The 18,305-nt window shown below is 38.9% G+C and overlaps 1 protein-coding gene across 2 annotated transcripts in view; it reads right to left on the bottom strand.

The window, feature by feature from the left end:
- LOC307044692 (uncharacterized protein) overlaps positions 1-4,365 on the bottom strand; it is a 14,075-nt gene extending 9,710 nt beyond the window's left edge. Inside the window, exons 1-2 of one of the 2 annotated variants that reach the window (XM_079690002.1) lie at positions 4,249-4,365; positions 4,040-4,131 (exon numbers count right to left, since the gene is read on the bottom strand). In XM_079690002.1, coding sequence (XP_079546128.1) covers positions 4,040-4,106 — 67 coding nt within the window. In that variant the 5' untranslated portion in view covers positions 4,107-4,131; positions 4,249-4,365. Of the gene's footprint in view, positions 1-4,039 lie in introns of both variants that reach the window. The other variant, XM_079690001.1, reaches the window with a different exon arrangement.
- Between the last annotated feature and the right edge of the window lie 13,940 nt (positions 4,366-18,305).

Consider the following 18,305-nt stretch of genomic DNA (forward strand, 5'->3'; position numbering starts at 1 on the left):
AAGACTGCATTGTACATTTTTTTTTCATACACTTAAAAAGGTCCCCTATTTCACTGTGTTTCATCAATATATCACAGGTCTCAGATATATACAGAGCCTGTCTCTGATTGGCTGAAACACCAAACAGATCATTGCAGCATCCCATAATCCCCTCTGTTTCAGCCCTGTTTCCAAAGTTCTGATTCTCTGTCTGTTACTTTAGATGAAAATAAGGAGCCACTCCCCACGCCCGAGAGATTTGGTTAAAAATGTGATGCCCCTGTGGGTTCATCTAGAGAGGATGTGGCTGTGCTGTCTTGGTTGCATTGATTGCAGTAACTCAGGGCACCTGGGTCGGGTGCCCTGCAGCTATTTAAAGCCTCTCTGCTTCTCCTACAGGCACCCTGTTCAAGGTAACGCAGGCACCTGCGTTACCTTGGTTGCTGATTGGCTAATGGTTACACAAGCCAAAACATCGTTATGACATCACAAAGTGGCCAAAATCTGATCAGCTCATTTTTAGACAGGTTTTTATAGAAATGGATCAGGACAAAAAGAGAGAGAATCTTTGTTCCTGAAACTTTCAGAGTCTCTTTACACAGAGGGGACACATGTTGATGTAGAAGAGACATGGAGAAGAGGGGACACATGTTGATGTAGAAGAGACATGAAGAAGAGGGGACACATGTTGATGAAGAAGAGACATGAAGAATAGGGGACACATGTTGATGTAGAAGAGACATGAAGAAGAGGGGACACATGTTGATGTAGAAGAGACATGAAGGAGAGGGGACACATGTTGATGTAGAAGAGACATGAAGAATAGGGGACACATGTTGATGTAGAAGAGACATGAAGAAGAGGGGACACATGTTGATGTAGAAGAGACATGAAGAAGAGGGGACACATGTTGATGAAGAAGAGACATGAAGAAGAGGGGACACATGTTGATGTAGAAGAGACATGAAGAATAGGGGACACATGTTGATGTAGAAGAGACATGAAGAAGAGGGGACACATGTTGATGTAGAAGAGACATGAAGAAGAGGGGACACATGTTGATGAAGAAGAGACATGAAGAAGAGGGGACACATGTTGATGTAGAAGAGACATGAAGAAGAGGGGACACATGTTGATGTAGAAGAGACATGAAGAATAGGGGACACATGTTGATGTAGAAGAGACATGAAGAAGAGGGGAAACATGTTGATGTAGAAGAGACATGAAGAAGAGGGGACACATGTTGATGTAGAAGAGACATGGAGAAGTGGATATATTTTGATGCTATTACTTTTTCCCATTCACTTGGATACCTTTCAAAATCAGGACTTTTACTTGTAGTGGAGTATTTTACGATCACAGTATTTGTACGAAGGTAAAGGATCCGATTACCTCTTCCAACACGTATCGCCACAAAGCTTAAAGCTGTTTTAAATAGTTGTGAAGTTCAATCTATTCATTACAGTAACACACTTTTAATGCTGCAGCTTTGTATCATCATCTTAACATCTGGACCGACAGGTATCTGCCACCGATAAGGAAGAAGAAGGGAGTCAGAGCTTATGAAGTCGTTATTGCTCTGCAGCATTCCTCCCCTTTGTAGTCTTTCAGCAGAAGGAACACATCACTGGGAGTGTCTTATAAAGTAATATTAACCAATAAAATAATTCTTATTAAAGGTTCCTAATATGTTCCACATGCAGGGAACATGCAGAAGCAGCGTTTAGTTATTATTAAAACAAATACATATTCATAGTTGCACTGTAACTTTTATTTTTGTATTTTTAAACCTGTCTTATTCTGTTTTACTTTGTATTCTCTTGGCTTTTTAATGACTGTTTTTAAATGTATATGAATGTCATCGTATGATGTGATTCTGTTGCACTTTGTCTCAATGCTTTTAATGTTTATGTAAAGCACTTTGAATTGCGTTAGGTTGAAATGGGTTGTATAAATAAATGTGCCTTGTCTAAAGAGCTCTTCAACATGTGCTATGTGTTATTTGTTTGTTGTTTTGTTTTAGATTGAAGGTGTATCTCAGTATGTAGTGTCTCTACTTTAAAGAGTCCTCTCCTGCTGATGTTCAGGTGTATATCAGTATGCAGTGTCTCTACTTTAAAGAGTCCTCTCCTGCTGATGTTCAGGTGTATATCAGTATGTAGTGTCTCTACTTTAAAGAGTCCTCTCCTGCTGATGTTCAGGTGTAAATCAGTATGTAGTGTCTCTACTTTAAAGAGTCCTCTCCTGCTGATGTTCAGGTGTATATCAGTATGTAGTGTCTCTACTTTAAAGAGTCCTCTCCTGCTGATGTTCCGGTGTATATCAGTATGTAGTGTCTCTACTTTAAAGAGTCCTCTCCTGCTGATGTTCAGGTGTATATCAGTATGTAGTGTCTCTACTTTAAAGAGTCCTCTCCTGCTGATGTTCAGGTGTATATCAGTATGTAGTGTCTCTACTGGCACTCTTTGAAGAGTGCTAGCCAATAGGAGCGTGAGTGTCACATAGGAGGAAGTAAACAAAGGAGTCTAATGGAGTTGTTTCAGGCAGGGGGGGAGTGGGAGATATGTTATCTGATATAAAAGAAGTCAACCAAAAGCTCGCCCTTTCTTCACAATGGGGTCTGCAAACACATATTTCCTGACCTTTGATTTACGGTCTGATTTAGGGCGGGAAAACTTGTGAAATGATTTAGAAACCTTCAGGGCTGCAGGACGCTTAACATACAAGCAGCACAATGTTGTCAAAGAGCAGCTAGTTGTGTACAGCTGTTGTGTTCCTCAACAACAAAGCAATCAAAGGGGAAATGTGACCTCATGAAGTCTGACCACACAGAAAGAGGCCGGGACTTCCAGAAAAACTCATTTTAAAAACATGAACTAAAGAAGGAAGTACTTTTAGGATGTCAAATAAGTTATAAAAATATGTAAGCTCCAGCTCTTTGGGATACAGAAAGTGTATCTGGCAACTGACAAAGTTAAATATTAAATAGCAATAAACAACAATAGTGGTGACTAATAGATTCATCGTGGACCTCGAACACTATTATAACTCTACGGAAACATTGTATGTTATCGTGTCTCTCAAAGGTTTATCAAAACATTATTTCCTACAAGTCATTCTTAAAAAAAAGAAGATAAGATGCATTTATCTGTATCATGTTGTAATTAATACAATGTTTAATTAAGGGCAGGGGGTTCAAATGAAATAGAGAAAAATGAATGGAGATTATTTTCATCAGCTACCAATCATTAGCTGACTATTTTCTTGCAAATGTTTATATTTTATTCAAATGTAACTTATCTTTTTGTATTATTTAGCATTTTTTACATTTCAACAGCAAAACATGAATGGGAATTATATTTAATATTTATGACAAATGTACTTGTTTTTCAGGCCCTTGCCACAAAAACAATGTAACTATTGTAATGTAAGATTGTAGTGTAGTACAAAGAGCAATATGCAGTCAGTACTGGAAAGTAACAAAGTACCATTTTGACCTACTTGGACTTCAGTGTTAAGTGTTTCCATTTTACACGACTATATACTTTGTACTTTGTACTCCTTATCATCTAAGAAGGAAATACTTTACTTTTTACTCCACTACATTTAACACTCAGTTATTTTTTACGTCATCTCCTTACATGACATGATGCCCTACCAATACTGTACTATAAAAGTGACACATTACTTCATATTTTTGAGTACATTTTACTGATTAAACGTTTTTGTACACACTAATCATGTGATGAGCTAACAGGACATGAAGCCTTGGTAGTACTGCACTACAAAAGTGACAACATTTCTCCTTCTCAGTGACACAAACAGGTTAAAAAATAATAATACTATATGATAAGAACGCTGTGAAAAGAGCCAATCTGAATCATATTTTGTATTTAGGACACTATGAGTGCATTTTACTGATAATACTTCTACTTAAATAACATTTTGAATTCATGAATTGTATTAGTAATTCGGTCTTTTAACCCATAATATTCACACTTTCATTCAAGTTAAACATCTGAGTGATTCTTTCAATACTGTATGTATTTTAGCTACTTACCAAAAGCAGCGGAAAGTCCAGAGAACAGAAGCAGCAGGGCCGTAAACGCACCACCGATCAGGAGCATGTTGACAGGCCTTCAAACTAAGAGACTAAACACCGTAAAAAACATAAAAACGACTTCCCCCTCAACACGGAGAGGATAACAACATTTAAGTAAAAACAAACTTTATAAAAACACTTTAGAAACGGAGAGTCTTTCTAAACACCATTTGGAGTTCCTCTTCAGTAAAGTTCCCGATTCTCAGATGAATTTGTCTGAATCACATCCTCGCTCCAGGAAGCGCGTGTGCTTGTTAGTTGAGTCACCTGAACAACACCTTGATGACGTCACTGGATAGAGTACCTTCAGAATAAAGCTTTTTAGAAATGTTTTGATTGATTGATTGATTGATTGAAAAGTTTATTAACAGCTTGTATATTGGGTACAGTACAGTACAGCTCAAAACATACAATTGTTAAGGGGATGCAGACCAGAGAAAGACTTTCGTCTTGTTTACATCAGGGTCCCCCATTTCCAATTCATCATATCATTTAAGACATATAAGACATATTTGACATACAGATGGCTTATTTACAATTTACATACAGGTGTTTTTTTACATGCAGATGGCTTATTTACAATTTTCATTTTAGATTTCGTTCTAATACATCCTAACCGGACATTTAAGACATACCAAGTCTACAGATATACAGTTAGTAACAGAGTCTAAAATGCGAGTATAATATACATAGATGGGGGGGGGGAAGCTGTCCATTGTACGACAGGTTGAGATTTGTACCATTACCGGAGCCAGTTTTGCAATAACATTGCATTCTGTATAACATCATAAACACATTTTTAGATTATATTTATTATTTAAATGGGATTTTCTGCCTCGTCCTGCACTGTAGATTATTTTGTATTGGTTACTTATGTGTATTTTAATTTGTGCAAAGAAATGTAAACTAAAATTGAGATAAAACGGGGAATGAATGGGAACAAAACTGTTGCGTTGTCCCATTCATTTATTCATGTAATTGTTACATGAATAAATGAATGGGACAACGCAACATGTAAGGAAATGGGCTACAGAAATACAAGATAAATGCATATATGTGATACATAATAATAGATAAACAATAAAATAGAAGGAAGGGAAATCATTTAATTTCCGATTGTGTTTTTCCTTTTGCACAGGTAAATCTGTTCCTAAGAAAAGCTGGTGTTTGTCGCCATTTGCTGTTCACTACCTGGCTCTGCATTCATGAATTTATTTTTAACTGCACTCAAAGAAAACTAAGGAAGAATAGGGAAACAAACAAGTGAACATTTTTGTTGTGGTCAGAACTACAAATTGTAAAAGAAAATCTCGAATCAAATCTTTTTGAAAAAATATTGAAAATGAAAAACATTCTGAAAAATACATTTTTTTCTGATTTCCTGAAGTCAGTTTTTCAATTGTTTTTCTCAGAATACTGAATAAACTATTTTTTGGATCTGAAAATGTCCCTAATCTGAGGAAAAAGTCAGAAATCTGATCAATATGGTGTCAGTAATTGGAAATAGGTTTTTACTCTTCGTACCCTCAGTGGACAACCTATTTTTCCCATGATCCTCCTCTCCCTCTCTCCATATTTCTGCACACTCAGCTCGACACGTGCCATTAATCCTGCAAAGAGGTCGACTCCAGAGTCCAGACAGATGTTGAGCCGCAGCTGGATGTTCGTGTTTCATCAGAATGAACTACATCTGGAAATCTAAAGCAGAACGACTGATTAGTGCTATTTGTTTTATTTGTAAAATACCATATTTACTACAATTTTGGACAGAATGTAAGGAATTTTTCACCTATAGAGGATAGAAGAGAGTTGATAAAAAACAGCGAACATTCTGTATTACTTGAAGTTAAGGGGGGGCCATGTTTAACAGCAGGAAGCTTCTAAGAATAAAAGTTAAAATAAAATATATACAAACCGGATTTATTAAGGTTTTAACAAAAATTAAGGATTAAAAAGAATCCTTAAAAAATAATAAAGACACCAAGTCAAAATACAATAGCAACAGGTTCACAAGTCAAATCCTAAAGCGGTCTAAAAGAGCCCAAGCCCAGGCCCAGGGCCCAGGGCTTGGGCCTCAGAAAACTTCCCACAAGAAGCCTCCAAGAAGCCCCGTTTCTGTAAGGGAAACTTCTGCAGCAATGGAGAGTCAGGACTGAGAGAGACACGAGGAGAGTTGGAGCTTTGATGTCAAACACTGATCGTTTATTACAAGTATCGGCCGGAGAGATTCACATCACAAGTCACAGCAGCAAAAGGTTCTGACTGCACGGGTGGGTTGCCACATCAATTCTGACCAGCCCCTCTCTCGATAGACATTTTAACTAGTTTACAGAGAGTTAATCCACATATTGGGGGATGGTGCGTAAACACCTGGAGACACTGAATCACTTATCCGACTCTTAGGCTCTGTGACCGAGAGTTGACCGGTCATAAAACTGGTAATGTCAACAATAGCTCAGCAGCACATTCCTTAAGACAGAAAACAGACTGAGGGTTGGTCGTAAACGTCAACACACAGAAAAGGTTAAATATCTTAGGAGTAAGGAAGAAGTATTCTTTGACAGATTCACTCTTTTTATAATGTATGATAACCTTAAAACATTAGTCGAATAATAATTTGGTCAATACTTAAATCAATAGGCGTCTTCACATTTGAGTGTGGCCCTACACAACATCAATTACATCACAAAGTAGAATAACATTGAAACATTCAATCACAATGATTGATACAACCAATCATAACAGAAAAATAATCTCTCATCAATGTTTTGGATCATCTTTTGTCAAAAGCACAATAATGAACACATATAAAACACAGATGCATAATAGCAAAAACATCTATTTTAAAATAATATGTTTTAACAATGAACCATTAGTTAATCTCCTTTATCAAACTATAAAATGAAAACCAGCTTGCAGTTTAAAGATTTACCTCAAGGCAATCACAAGTCAAAAACATTTTAAACTCAGGATCATAAGAGATCCAGCTAAGGTATACACTTCACAGTTGTGATTTGATCAATCTGTAGTCTGCAAAATTGCAGTGTCTTCAATTTTAGGATTACTTTACGTTTACTTCATTAGATATTAAATCAAAAGGCTATGGCATGATAACATAATTACATTACTTCAACTATCAATCATTATGTCATTTCAAAATCTGAAGGGAAAAATCAATCAATTCTCAAAATGTTTAACAATCTGAAAAGGAAAGGTTAGGCAAATATTCAAAGACCTTTGTAAAAACCTGGAAAGGAAGGATTAAACATTCGTAAAACTTGAAACATAATTTCAGGTCTGTCTGTGCATTGGTAATACATTAAAGAGTAGTGTTGTTAAGCCTGATTGCTGGACAACTAAGGATATCAACATGATCTGTTATAATATTCGAAATATCTTATTATTCAATACCTTATAATCTGGAAATATCAATTTATTTATTTTGTTTAGTGTGAAAGTGTAATCTGATCTGACAAAAAAATATTTATCACCACTATTTAACACATGTCATTGGAAATATAAAACAATCATTAATTGTACATCTGTAAACATCTGGTCATTCAATTCAAATGTTATCTTTGTACGAGAGCTGGAAGAACATGTCCTCCTGACGCGTTCTCCTCCTCTCTTTATGACACAGTGTCTGGTGTGTAAAGGCATCCTTTAGATTAGCACTGAGGGGCTGATTGGCTCAAACTCTTCTTCATCAGAGCGCCATATTTCAACCCCCCCAATTGCTCTGCTTTTGTGTGGCTCATTCAGTGAGCACTGTAAGTGACCCCCCCAGTGAAATGGAGGCCCATCTGCCTGCATTCCTTCTGCTATCTGCTTGAGAGCAGTGCAACTGCGTATTCCAAGTGGCGCATCCAGGTGTGTGTGTGTGTGTGTGTGTGTGTCCCGTGATGGGAGAGGTTAGGAAGACATCTGCTCCTCCAAGAAGCATGGCACCTTGTATTATAGAAGCCTCTGAAGCCCTCGCTCGTCCGGCAGGGTTGTCTGCTTGAGCCCACCGAGCAGAAAGATGAAGAAGCATCCCATCTCCTCAGAAAGTTGAAGATTAGAATCCTCTCATCTCGAACGACCTCGTGCCTCCTTGCCCGTGGCTGGGGGTGCCCTCTGCAGCCGGAGAGTGTGACCCTCTCTCTCTGACCCTTGGCCTTCAGAGCTGTCCTAGTTATTGGGTTAACACTTGATAGGGATGTTTCCCTGAGTGAAGACAACTCAAGGTAATGGATTAGCACATTATCATTTAATTACAAAAATAGGATAGGCCTCTCAGAATTATTTGGGAGCCTTCCTGACACATGCACATTTTGAAGGTTTGTGTTAGTCATTTAACAAATCATATACTCATCAGTCCAAAGCAAAGACATTTTATTTGAAGTTATAGGTGAGCTAGTCCCTGTGGATATAACCCCTTCTCAATGATTCTAAATGTTATATTAATTTACCATTTACCTTTTGATAAAATATTAGTTTATAAATAAATGTCCTCTTCCATAAAACATAGGTTTGAGAAATAAATGTTCCAATATAAAATCAATTACTAAATATAATTGACTCCGCCCTCCCTTTTCTTACATATGTCACATATTAAATAATAACTCAGGAGTCCATCTAAGCATGGTGTAGGTTATAATCTATTGATCGAGAAGACTCAGTATCAGTATGCAACTCGCAAATATCTCTTCTCTCTTTTCTATCTCTCTCTTCCCTCTTCTCTCTATTCTCTCTTCCTCATCTCTCTCTATTCTCTCTTCCTCATCCCTCTCTCATTTCTCACTTCCCCATCTCTCTCTTTACTCACTCCCCCATCCCTCTCTTCTCTCACTTCCCCATCCCTCTCTTTTCTTACTTCCCCATCTCTCTCTTTTCTCACTCCCCCATCTCTCTCTTCTTTCATTTCCCCATCCCTCTCTTTTCTTACTTCCCCATCTCTCTCTATTCTCTCTTCCTCATCCCTCTCTCATTTCTCACTTCCCCATCTCTCTCTTTACTCACTCCCCCATCCCTCTCTTCTCTCACTTCCCCATCCCTCTCTTTTCTTACTTCCCCATCTCTCTTTTCTCACTCCCCCATCTCTCTCTTCTCTCACTTCCCTATCCCTCTCTTTTCTTACTTCCCCATCTCTCTCTTTTCTCACTCCCCCATCTCTCTCTTCTCTCACTTCCCCATCCCTCTCTTTTCTTACTTCCCCATCTCTCTCTTTTCTCACTCCCCCATCTCTCTCTTCTCTCACTTCCCCATCCCTCTTTTCTTACTTCCCCATCTCTCTCTTTTCTCACTTCCCCATCTCTCTCTCTTCTCACATATGTCACATATGAAATAATAACTTAGGAGTCCATGTAAGCATGGTATAGATCATAATCCATCACTCGAGAAGACTCAGTATCACCTGTGTGCAGCTTACAAAAAACAATTGTGAGAAACATATATTATGCAGGAAATGCATACCTTTGTTGAAAAACTATTCATATCTGATGCAGGAGGAAAAGCTTCATCCCCCTCAACATCTGAGTCACTGCCGATGGCATAGCATGAATGATATTGGGTGTCTGAAGGTATCATTACTGAGAAATGTCAAACAAATTCAAAACCTTACATTTGAAAACAGGTTTGCATTCCTCCACTTAAGGTGACGTTATCATTGGAGACAATAAAAGGTAATTGTTTTGACGTAGAATCTATAAATTGAATTGTTAGAGCAAAACAGAATGGTCGTATTGTAGCCTGAGTTTCGTGCAGCCTCTAGCTTTACCAGGTGGAAACATTGTCTATATAATACATGCAGAATTAGACATTAAGAGGCCCCTGACATTAGGCCTATTCTAAAATAGTAGGGGCTTTTAACAGCTTGCAAACCTACAGGCATCGTCTGCATGGCAGTATGAATAGCCTTAAAAACCCAACCCACCCTGTGGTAACGAGTCATGTATCTGAACCAAATGCCCTAAGTGAAGCCGTTAGTCTCATCTGACTGACCCAAGGGTTGGTGCTGGTGTGACAGGGAGGCTTACAAGTGTTCAAAGCAGAGGTCAAGCTTTCAGTTTATGGCTCGGTGGGGGGAGCAGACCCACGTGAGACAGTATCAACGGCTGTAATGTTCAGTTTGAGGAGTGTCATTCTCTCTGGGAGCAGGTAATGGTGTCCATTCTCGGACCAGACCATTAATGTCATGTAGAGCAGCCATAGCATCTCTGTGACTGCACTCAGCCGGACTGTAGCAGGGCAGAACTGGGTGACTAGTGAAGCCGTCCAAGGCCATAGACAAAATGGAACCACGTACTAACAAAAGGGAAACAAGGTCATCAATGTCTCTCTTTACCTTCGGCCTAATTGTAAAACAAATTAGTGGGAAAAATGTGGAACACTAATCCATCATCATGTGAAATTTTGAGTTCATTTAAATAATTACTTATGGGTTGAAATCAAATTAACATCAACATTAGAACTAAAGTCAGTCAAAATCGGACGTATCAGAATCTAAGCAATACACCACCTTCCCAGCTCTGTAATGAAAAGGATAACAAGATTAGGTACATTACAGGAGCGTTAAAACACCCAAACATGAACACGTATCTTATTCTAGTAGAGATTAGAGGACAAGCTCCAATGTTGTGAACGAAATTATCAAGTCAAAGCTTGAGTATTTTATCTTATGCACCATATTTAATTTAATAATTAATCTTGAATGACTAATAACTCTAAAGAAGGCAACAATTTACAATGTGGATAAGGAAAATACTCATCCAAAGTGTGTGTGTGTGTGTGCGTGTGGGTGTGTGTGTGTGTGTGTGTGTGTGTGTGTGTGTGTGTGTGTGTGTGTGTGTGTGTGTGTGTGTGTGTGTGTGGGTGTGTGTGTGTGTGTGTGTGAACAGCTTGTCTGCCCAAGGTTTAAAACATTTGGGACAGCAGTGAGAATGTCATGAGAAACAATTTGTAGCTTAGACCGAACTCGAAGGAAGCTAGACTGGAGCATTTTAAATAAATCAAAACACTAGTACATTCATTAAAGACATTTGACATTTAGCTTGAGCTGGGTTCAATACTTTCTTTATGGTATTTAAATTGGGCCAAGTAGAACCTTTACATGGATTTGGCTTGCAACACAAAGTGATACTGATCTCTGTCTGTTAGGATTTGGAAGTCTCATTATTTATTGTGTGGGCCTGTGAAGGAGAGGCCCTGGGAAAACAACATCTATCTTGGAACTGCAATTACTGATCTTAAAGAGATTGCAACATTATTCTCCTTAAAAAAATTGCTCAATTCATTTAACACATTTATTATGCACACAATAAAAACCTCAACAAATATATTGATCCTGGCTTAAACAGCGACCTTTACTCTGTTGTTCATAAACTCGGTTTCAGAAAACCTGTCAGTAGTTTAAAATGTTAAATGTCTATGGAGACTAGTTGATACGAGAAATCATTTGAAACAGTTAAATAAAGAATGTTAAGCTATATTTAAAACTGTAATTGAACTTCAACTTATATTAATTATCTGATTCCAGTGGCCAGTTGGAATAGATAATCAACAAAGTTTCCATTTTGCAGCAACAGCGCAAAAGGTTTCAACAATAATTAGTATTATGTCTGAGTCTAGTTCTGTCTAATCTGCTTTGTTTCAGAATGTGTTCAATACATTACGTTTTTTTATTCATTATTACCATACAATACATAGATTAAGAATAAATGAAACAAATTATACAACATTGACCTAATTGAGCAGATTTAGACAATTTAAAATGTATTCTTGAAGCAATATCATCTTATTTTCTTCTTACACCTACAGCGCACAGCCTGAACAGTGTGCTTCTTGTTTACATTTTCCCCTGCACACTCAGAGGCAGGACATATAAACACTCTTTTGCTATTTATTTTCATTTTTGCAGCACATTTATACTACCAGAATTTTGCTTTATATCTTTATATTATTTGTTTTTTTTTCCAAGTCATTTACTTTTGGTGAGATAACTAAAGTTTAGTTCATTTTACCCTGGCGATGGACTGATTCATTATTAGTTGTTACAAAACATACGCAAGACGGCGGGTAGACAAACCAATATAGACCCTCCCATACAAACAAATAGACAAACAAACATGAACTCGCAACAAACACCAGCGCGACAGCAAAGTTCATCCAGCTCAATTTTGTCCGAATTAAGAGGTTTCAGAGGGGGTAGGGAATTATAGATGGGGCGCCTTGACTCGCGCGTCCAACCTTGTATACAAGTCCTAGATCGTGCCTGAAGACCGTCCAAAAGCGATAACTAGCTTATCCTCTTGTGACACCACTACTCTATTCTAGTGGCGCTATGCCCCCCCGACCAGGAGAACATAGACTTTTTTCCGCTACCCTTTCTCTCCAACAACAGCCCAGTTAACTGTAGTCCTACACGACCACCATACACCCGCCATCGAGTTCATCACAACGATGAAACACAATTTTGTTCTACACTTGCTTGCCACTGTCAACCCGTGATCAATTAGCCTATCATTTTATGTATGCACCCCGGACCGCCACCAGCTCCTCCAGCATAATGTAAGGAACGTTCCTCCAGCAAAACTGTGGCGCATCGGGTGATGCACGCACCTCGCGCTGCCCCGGCCTTGCTAGCAATGTAGAAGACGGTCACAAACAACGAGTGCTTTTAAGGCCCAGATACACCGGACAGTCACCTGAAAAGTCGCCGACGCCGACACCGACTGTTGCGTCGCCGGACTCTCCTGCGTATTTGCCGACTTCGCGCACTGGAACACACCGCAAATCCGAGCCGAGCACGTATGAACTGCGCATGCGTGAGTGGCAATAACTCTCCTTACCAGCAGGCGGCGGTAGTGTGTATTCATCATTCAAAAGAGGCAACAACTGGAACAACCGGAAAACAGAGAAGAAGAACAGACTCCGTGATATAAACAAACAACAAATAGCGTTTTTCTTTCCATTTTCACTCTCGTCCATTGAAAACATGAACGAACAGGAGCAGGACGAACGGGAGGTACTGGAGCTAGCAGCTCTTGGACTCACGCTTGTGTTAAATCATTTGTTTACCTCCCTCACTTCCGTTAACGCTTCTCATGCACTGATTCGCTAGCTGAACAGCCAATCAGTGTTATCCATTTGTCCGACTTCCGGTGGTGTTCTCGACGCATGTTGAATCGGCAAGAAAAGGCGTCAGGTCGGCAGAAAAGACCCGACGGTGCGGCGCACACCACTCCGAATAGGGCGTGCCCACGCTCATGTTCGGCCTGACTCCCATTTACTGCCGATTTCGGGCCGGTGTATCCGGGCCTTTAGACCATCTCGATTTTAATAGAGACGGTGGTGGTGTGAGTTAAAGATATAGACAAAAAGCTGTGACTTTCTCCATCTCAGCTGCATGGCTCCTGCCACCCAGACACGGGGGGATATTTACACACACACATTACATTACATTACATTGCATTTAGCTGACGCTTTTATCCAAAGCGACTTAAGGCCCAGATGCACCGGCCAGTCACCTAAGAAGTCGCCGACGCCGACACCGACTGTTGCGTCGCCGGACTCTCCTGCGTATTTGCCGACTTCGCGCACTGGAACACACCGCAAATCCGAGCCGAGCACGTATGAACTGCGTATGCGTGAGTGGCAATAACTCTCCTTACCAGCAGGCGGCGGTAGTGTGTATTCATCATTCAAAAGAGGCAACAACCGGAAGACAGAGAAGAAGAACAGACTCCGTGATATAAACAAACAACAAATAGCGTTTTTCTTTCCATTTTCACTCTCGTCCATTGAAAACATAAACTAACAGAAGCTCTATAAACCGATGAGGTGAAATAGCCGTCCGTGTGTGTTCCATCTTCCATTTGAAATCATTTGTTTATCTCGGGTTGCTTATTTCTAACTGCTGTGTAGGCCGCTGAAACCCCCAGAATTCGGCGATTCGTTCAATACAAATCGTGACATTGCTTTCTTACAGAAGTTCCACTTTACTGATGTATTTCATTTCATAAGGTTTCTCCGAACATGAGCTGTGCATGCTTGTGTGGTACTTCCGTCCCGAGCAGCATACACACACAAATCAGCCAGGACAAAAAGTCCCCAGAAACTGATTCTCTGGGTTTATAATCCCCAAATGTTCATTAACCAAAAAACGAAACACAACCGCTCAGTTGCACAGGTAATTTTAGGATACCGTCAATCACAGATTCTGGTAAGGTAATGTCCAAATGTGGATTTGAAATTACACTTACCAGTTTTGACGATTTGTTGGTATCCTGCCGACAACGCCAATTTGTAAGGGAAACTCCTGCAGCAATGGAGAGTCAGGACTCAGAGATACACGAGGAGAGTTGGAGCTTTGATGTCAAACACTGATGTTTATTTACAAGTATCGACCGGAGAAATTCACATCACAAGTCACACAGCCAGAGATTCTGACTGCCCTGGTGGGTTGCCATGTTAAATCTGACCAGCCTCTCTCTCGAATAGACCTTTTAACTAGTTAATCCACATGGGGGATGGTGCGTAAACACTGGGAATACTGGAGATATCCCCGACTGCATTAGCACATTCCTTACGGGAGATAACAGACTCAGGGTTGGTCGTAAACGTCCCCAAACAGAAAAGGTTAAATATCTTAGGAGTAAGGAATAATTATTAATTGACAGTGCTGAGTCTTTTCAATAAAATCTGGAGAGAAGGAGATATGCCAAGTGTGTGGAAAACAGCAGTCGTGCTACCATTCAATAAGCCAGGGAAAGATACAGCAAACCCTAGTAACTACAGACCAATAGCTTTTACATCACACCAATGTTCAGGGCCGCCCCTGGCAAACTTGGGGGCCCAAGCGACATTGTGAGATGAGCGCCCCCCCCCCCCCCCCCCCCCCAACCGACAGGAGTGAAAATATTTGTTTTGGTAACAAAGTAGGCTACTTTTCAAATATAATTCCTGTTTATTATTATTATCAACACAGTTACTTTTTTAAACAGTGAGGTAAATGGTAAATGTGCATGTATGTCGTTCAGTATGCGTTTACAGGTGAATACGTCTGCATTTCCTGCCAAATACTAGCCTCAAAAAGATTTAAATATAATTAATGCAAATAGGCGGATTGGGGGGAAAAAGTGGCCCGGGGATTAATTGACAGACAGACAGTTCCACTTAATGCGCGGCATGTATCGGCCGGCTGGCGACGAAAGTATGTTACTTAACAAAAAACCCTATGAATTTAATGTTATTTTGGACAATTATTCCTATAGTAATCACATTACCTGAGCCCTTGAGTTGCCTCGAGCAGATCATTGATGCAATAACATTTTGACCCAATTTGCCTGACTTGACACATGGAATAAAACATGGGCGTAGGAAGCATCCTCAATGTGGGTGAGACAATTTAACAGGGGGTGCGGGCAGATTTTTTTTTAAATGTTGAAGTTAAATGCATCAATCTGGTGAACTTTGAGAGCCAAATTAGGGACTAAATCTATGGCAGTCAGTTGGGGCTTGGACTGTGAGCCGTAGGGTCGCCGGTTCAAGTCCCCGACCAGACCTACATTTGGAGTGTGGACTTCTATTTGGAGAGGTCCCAGTTCACCTCCTGCCCAGTCGACGAAAGTAAGATGTGCTTTTGCATTCAACCCATATCGGAATTAAAAACCAAAGCAATTATTAATTCTCTTAAAACTTCGACAGCTAAGGACACATACACTATGGATTCTACAATGCTTAAATCACTGCAAGATTACTTAGTCTGCCCTCTGCCTAACATTGTGTCAAATATAAGCATCTCAGGTGAACATATTAACATTGTGCCTCAGGTTAAGTATCTTGGAATCATTATTGACTCTAATTTAACATTCAAAACACAAGTCAACGCACATCAACGTATTCACACGGGAGAAAAACCGTACAGCTGTGAAGAGTGTGGGAAAACTTTCCCTACATCAAGTGATCTTAATAAACATCAGCGTATTCATACAGGAGAAAAACCGTACTGGTGTGAAGAGTGTGGGAAAACTTTCACAACATCGCATGCTCTCCAAATACATCACCGTATTCACACGGGAGAAAAACCATACCGGTGTGAAGAGTGTGGGAAAACTTTCACTACATCAAGTGCTCTCAAAAAACATCTTCGTGTTCACACAGGAGAAAAACCATAGTGGTTTTAAGAGTGTGGGAAAACTATGAGAGCCAAGCTAGCGGTTTCCTCCTCCTGATGTCCTGAGAGCTGTAGTTGTATAGTCTCATTGAAATAAAGCTTATTTCATTCAAATGTGTCTTTTCTTCAGTGAGATATCTTTATGGATTTCCTTATGACTTGTGAGTCTGATTTTAAAAGTGGTTTAATATTTCTGAGTCTGACTCAAGCAACTTAAATGTTTGCTTTTGGGCAAAGTCATCTGAACATTGTGTACTGTGCAACTAATGTAGCACTCTACCTTTGTCCCTATATTTAGATAAACAAATGAATCCCCATTATTGCATTTAATAATGAATATTTCACGACTCACTGTTACTGTAGCACTGACCACTTTATTGTATAAAGTGCATTCAATTGAAAACACCAAAGTGTTACAGTTAAATTATACATACATAAAAGTATTTACATATAATAAATAATTAACGCCTACAATATCAGATAAATTAGAATGTAACAATTGCACTGATGGCTTTGCGTGTTTTTTGCAACCTGATCTCACCATAATCTGTCTGCACCACGCAATCAACCCCAATCTAAAGTGAATGAGGCTCCTTTGTCGTGGTGCACACACGCATTTCTACAACGTCCACCAGTGAGCTTTTATTCTATAAAACGTTTTAAAAATCTTTATAGCTTGTAGTAACTCACGGGAGGCTTCTTTTATTTTATTTGTATTCATAATAATTGTTATTTTTCGTCAGAATGTATTATGGTGCATTAGTTACAATTTTTGTTCTAAAAAAACAGTGCATTGTGTGTAATACAACTGTGATTTTTATTAAATTAGTTAGTTTTTAAGGAAGGCCAGAGCTTCAGCTCTTTCAAATAGATTGTTCCCTTTAGTTAACGTTTTTTAAAAGAACATTATATTCCGATTTGATAATGTCCCCTTTATTGTATTACAGAGAGCAATGTGAGCGTCCATTCCCATTGGATAATGCAGGATTTTATACCCTGAAGTAAGTATTCTCTTTACTTTCGATTGATTTTACAGTGATATCTTCACTACTCATCAAGTCAAAAACACCAGATTATCCTTGTTGATTACACAACATTGATTGGTTTAAATTGTGTACAATGCTTTTGTAATTTTCCCCTTCGATTCGGAGAAACAAATATTTGTTCAGTTTAGGATGGCCGAAGACACTACACTACCCAGAATCCTCAGCTATTGTTCCGCTTTGCCTCAAGCTCTGTGATTGGTTGGTGCATTCCATATGAAAAAAACGTTTTGTAAAAGATAAAATCATAGTTTATTCAGCAGAGCTTGTATTAAATATTACACATCTGTCGTAGTTCTTTTTTTATCGACAGAGTAATTATTCTTTTACCGTTCTGTTTTAATTTCACAATACAAGACCATCTTTTCTGTGTTGCTGTGGGTTTTTTCCATCGCTTTTGTGTTACAAATATCAAAACAATAACAGAATATATCCGTCGTAAATTAAACCAGAAACAGCAGTATATTTTATTTTGTTAACACTGTAAAGTTGACAGCTTTTTAACCCGCACCTCCTACTGGTTAAAGCTCGTTATTACACGTTTAGAGTCATTGCAATGCAGGTAGATTGTGTTGCTTTTTAATGACTGTTTTAAAATGCCTTTTTCTTAATGTCTTTCATTTTTGTAAAGCACTTTTGAATGTGTTATATTTGATGAAAACATTTAAATATTAAGAGTACATACAAAATAGTGGGAAAGTAGAATGTCAATGATATAAATACAGAATAGAAAATATCAAGAAGATACTGTAAGCAGTGATGCAAACACAGGTATGGTGAAAAAAGAGAGAACTATTCGAAGCAGGAAAAAAACAGCGTAATATACCATCTGACAAAGGCCTGTGCTATAATGCTTCAATTAACTGGCTATTCTTTATAATATACTCAGATAAATAGGAGACAGAGATGTTAAGTTATAAATCAAGGGTTTTTATTATTATTTACAGCAGGGGTGGGGAACCTTTTTGATTTACATTTTTACAACATCCTCCGAGGGTCGTACAAATGATTGAACTCAACCTCTGCT

The sequence above is a fragment of the Notothenia rossii genome (assembly GCF_949606895.1).
Source record: "Notothenia rossii genome assembly, chromosome: 1".
In the NCBI taxonomy this organism is placed as follows: domain Eukaryota; kingdom Metazoa; phylum Chordata; class Actinopteri; order Perciformes; family Nototheniidae; genus Notothenia; species Notothenia rossii.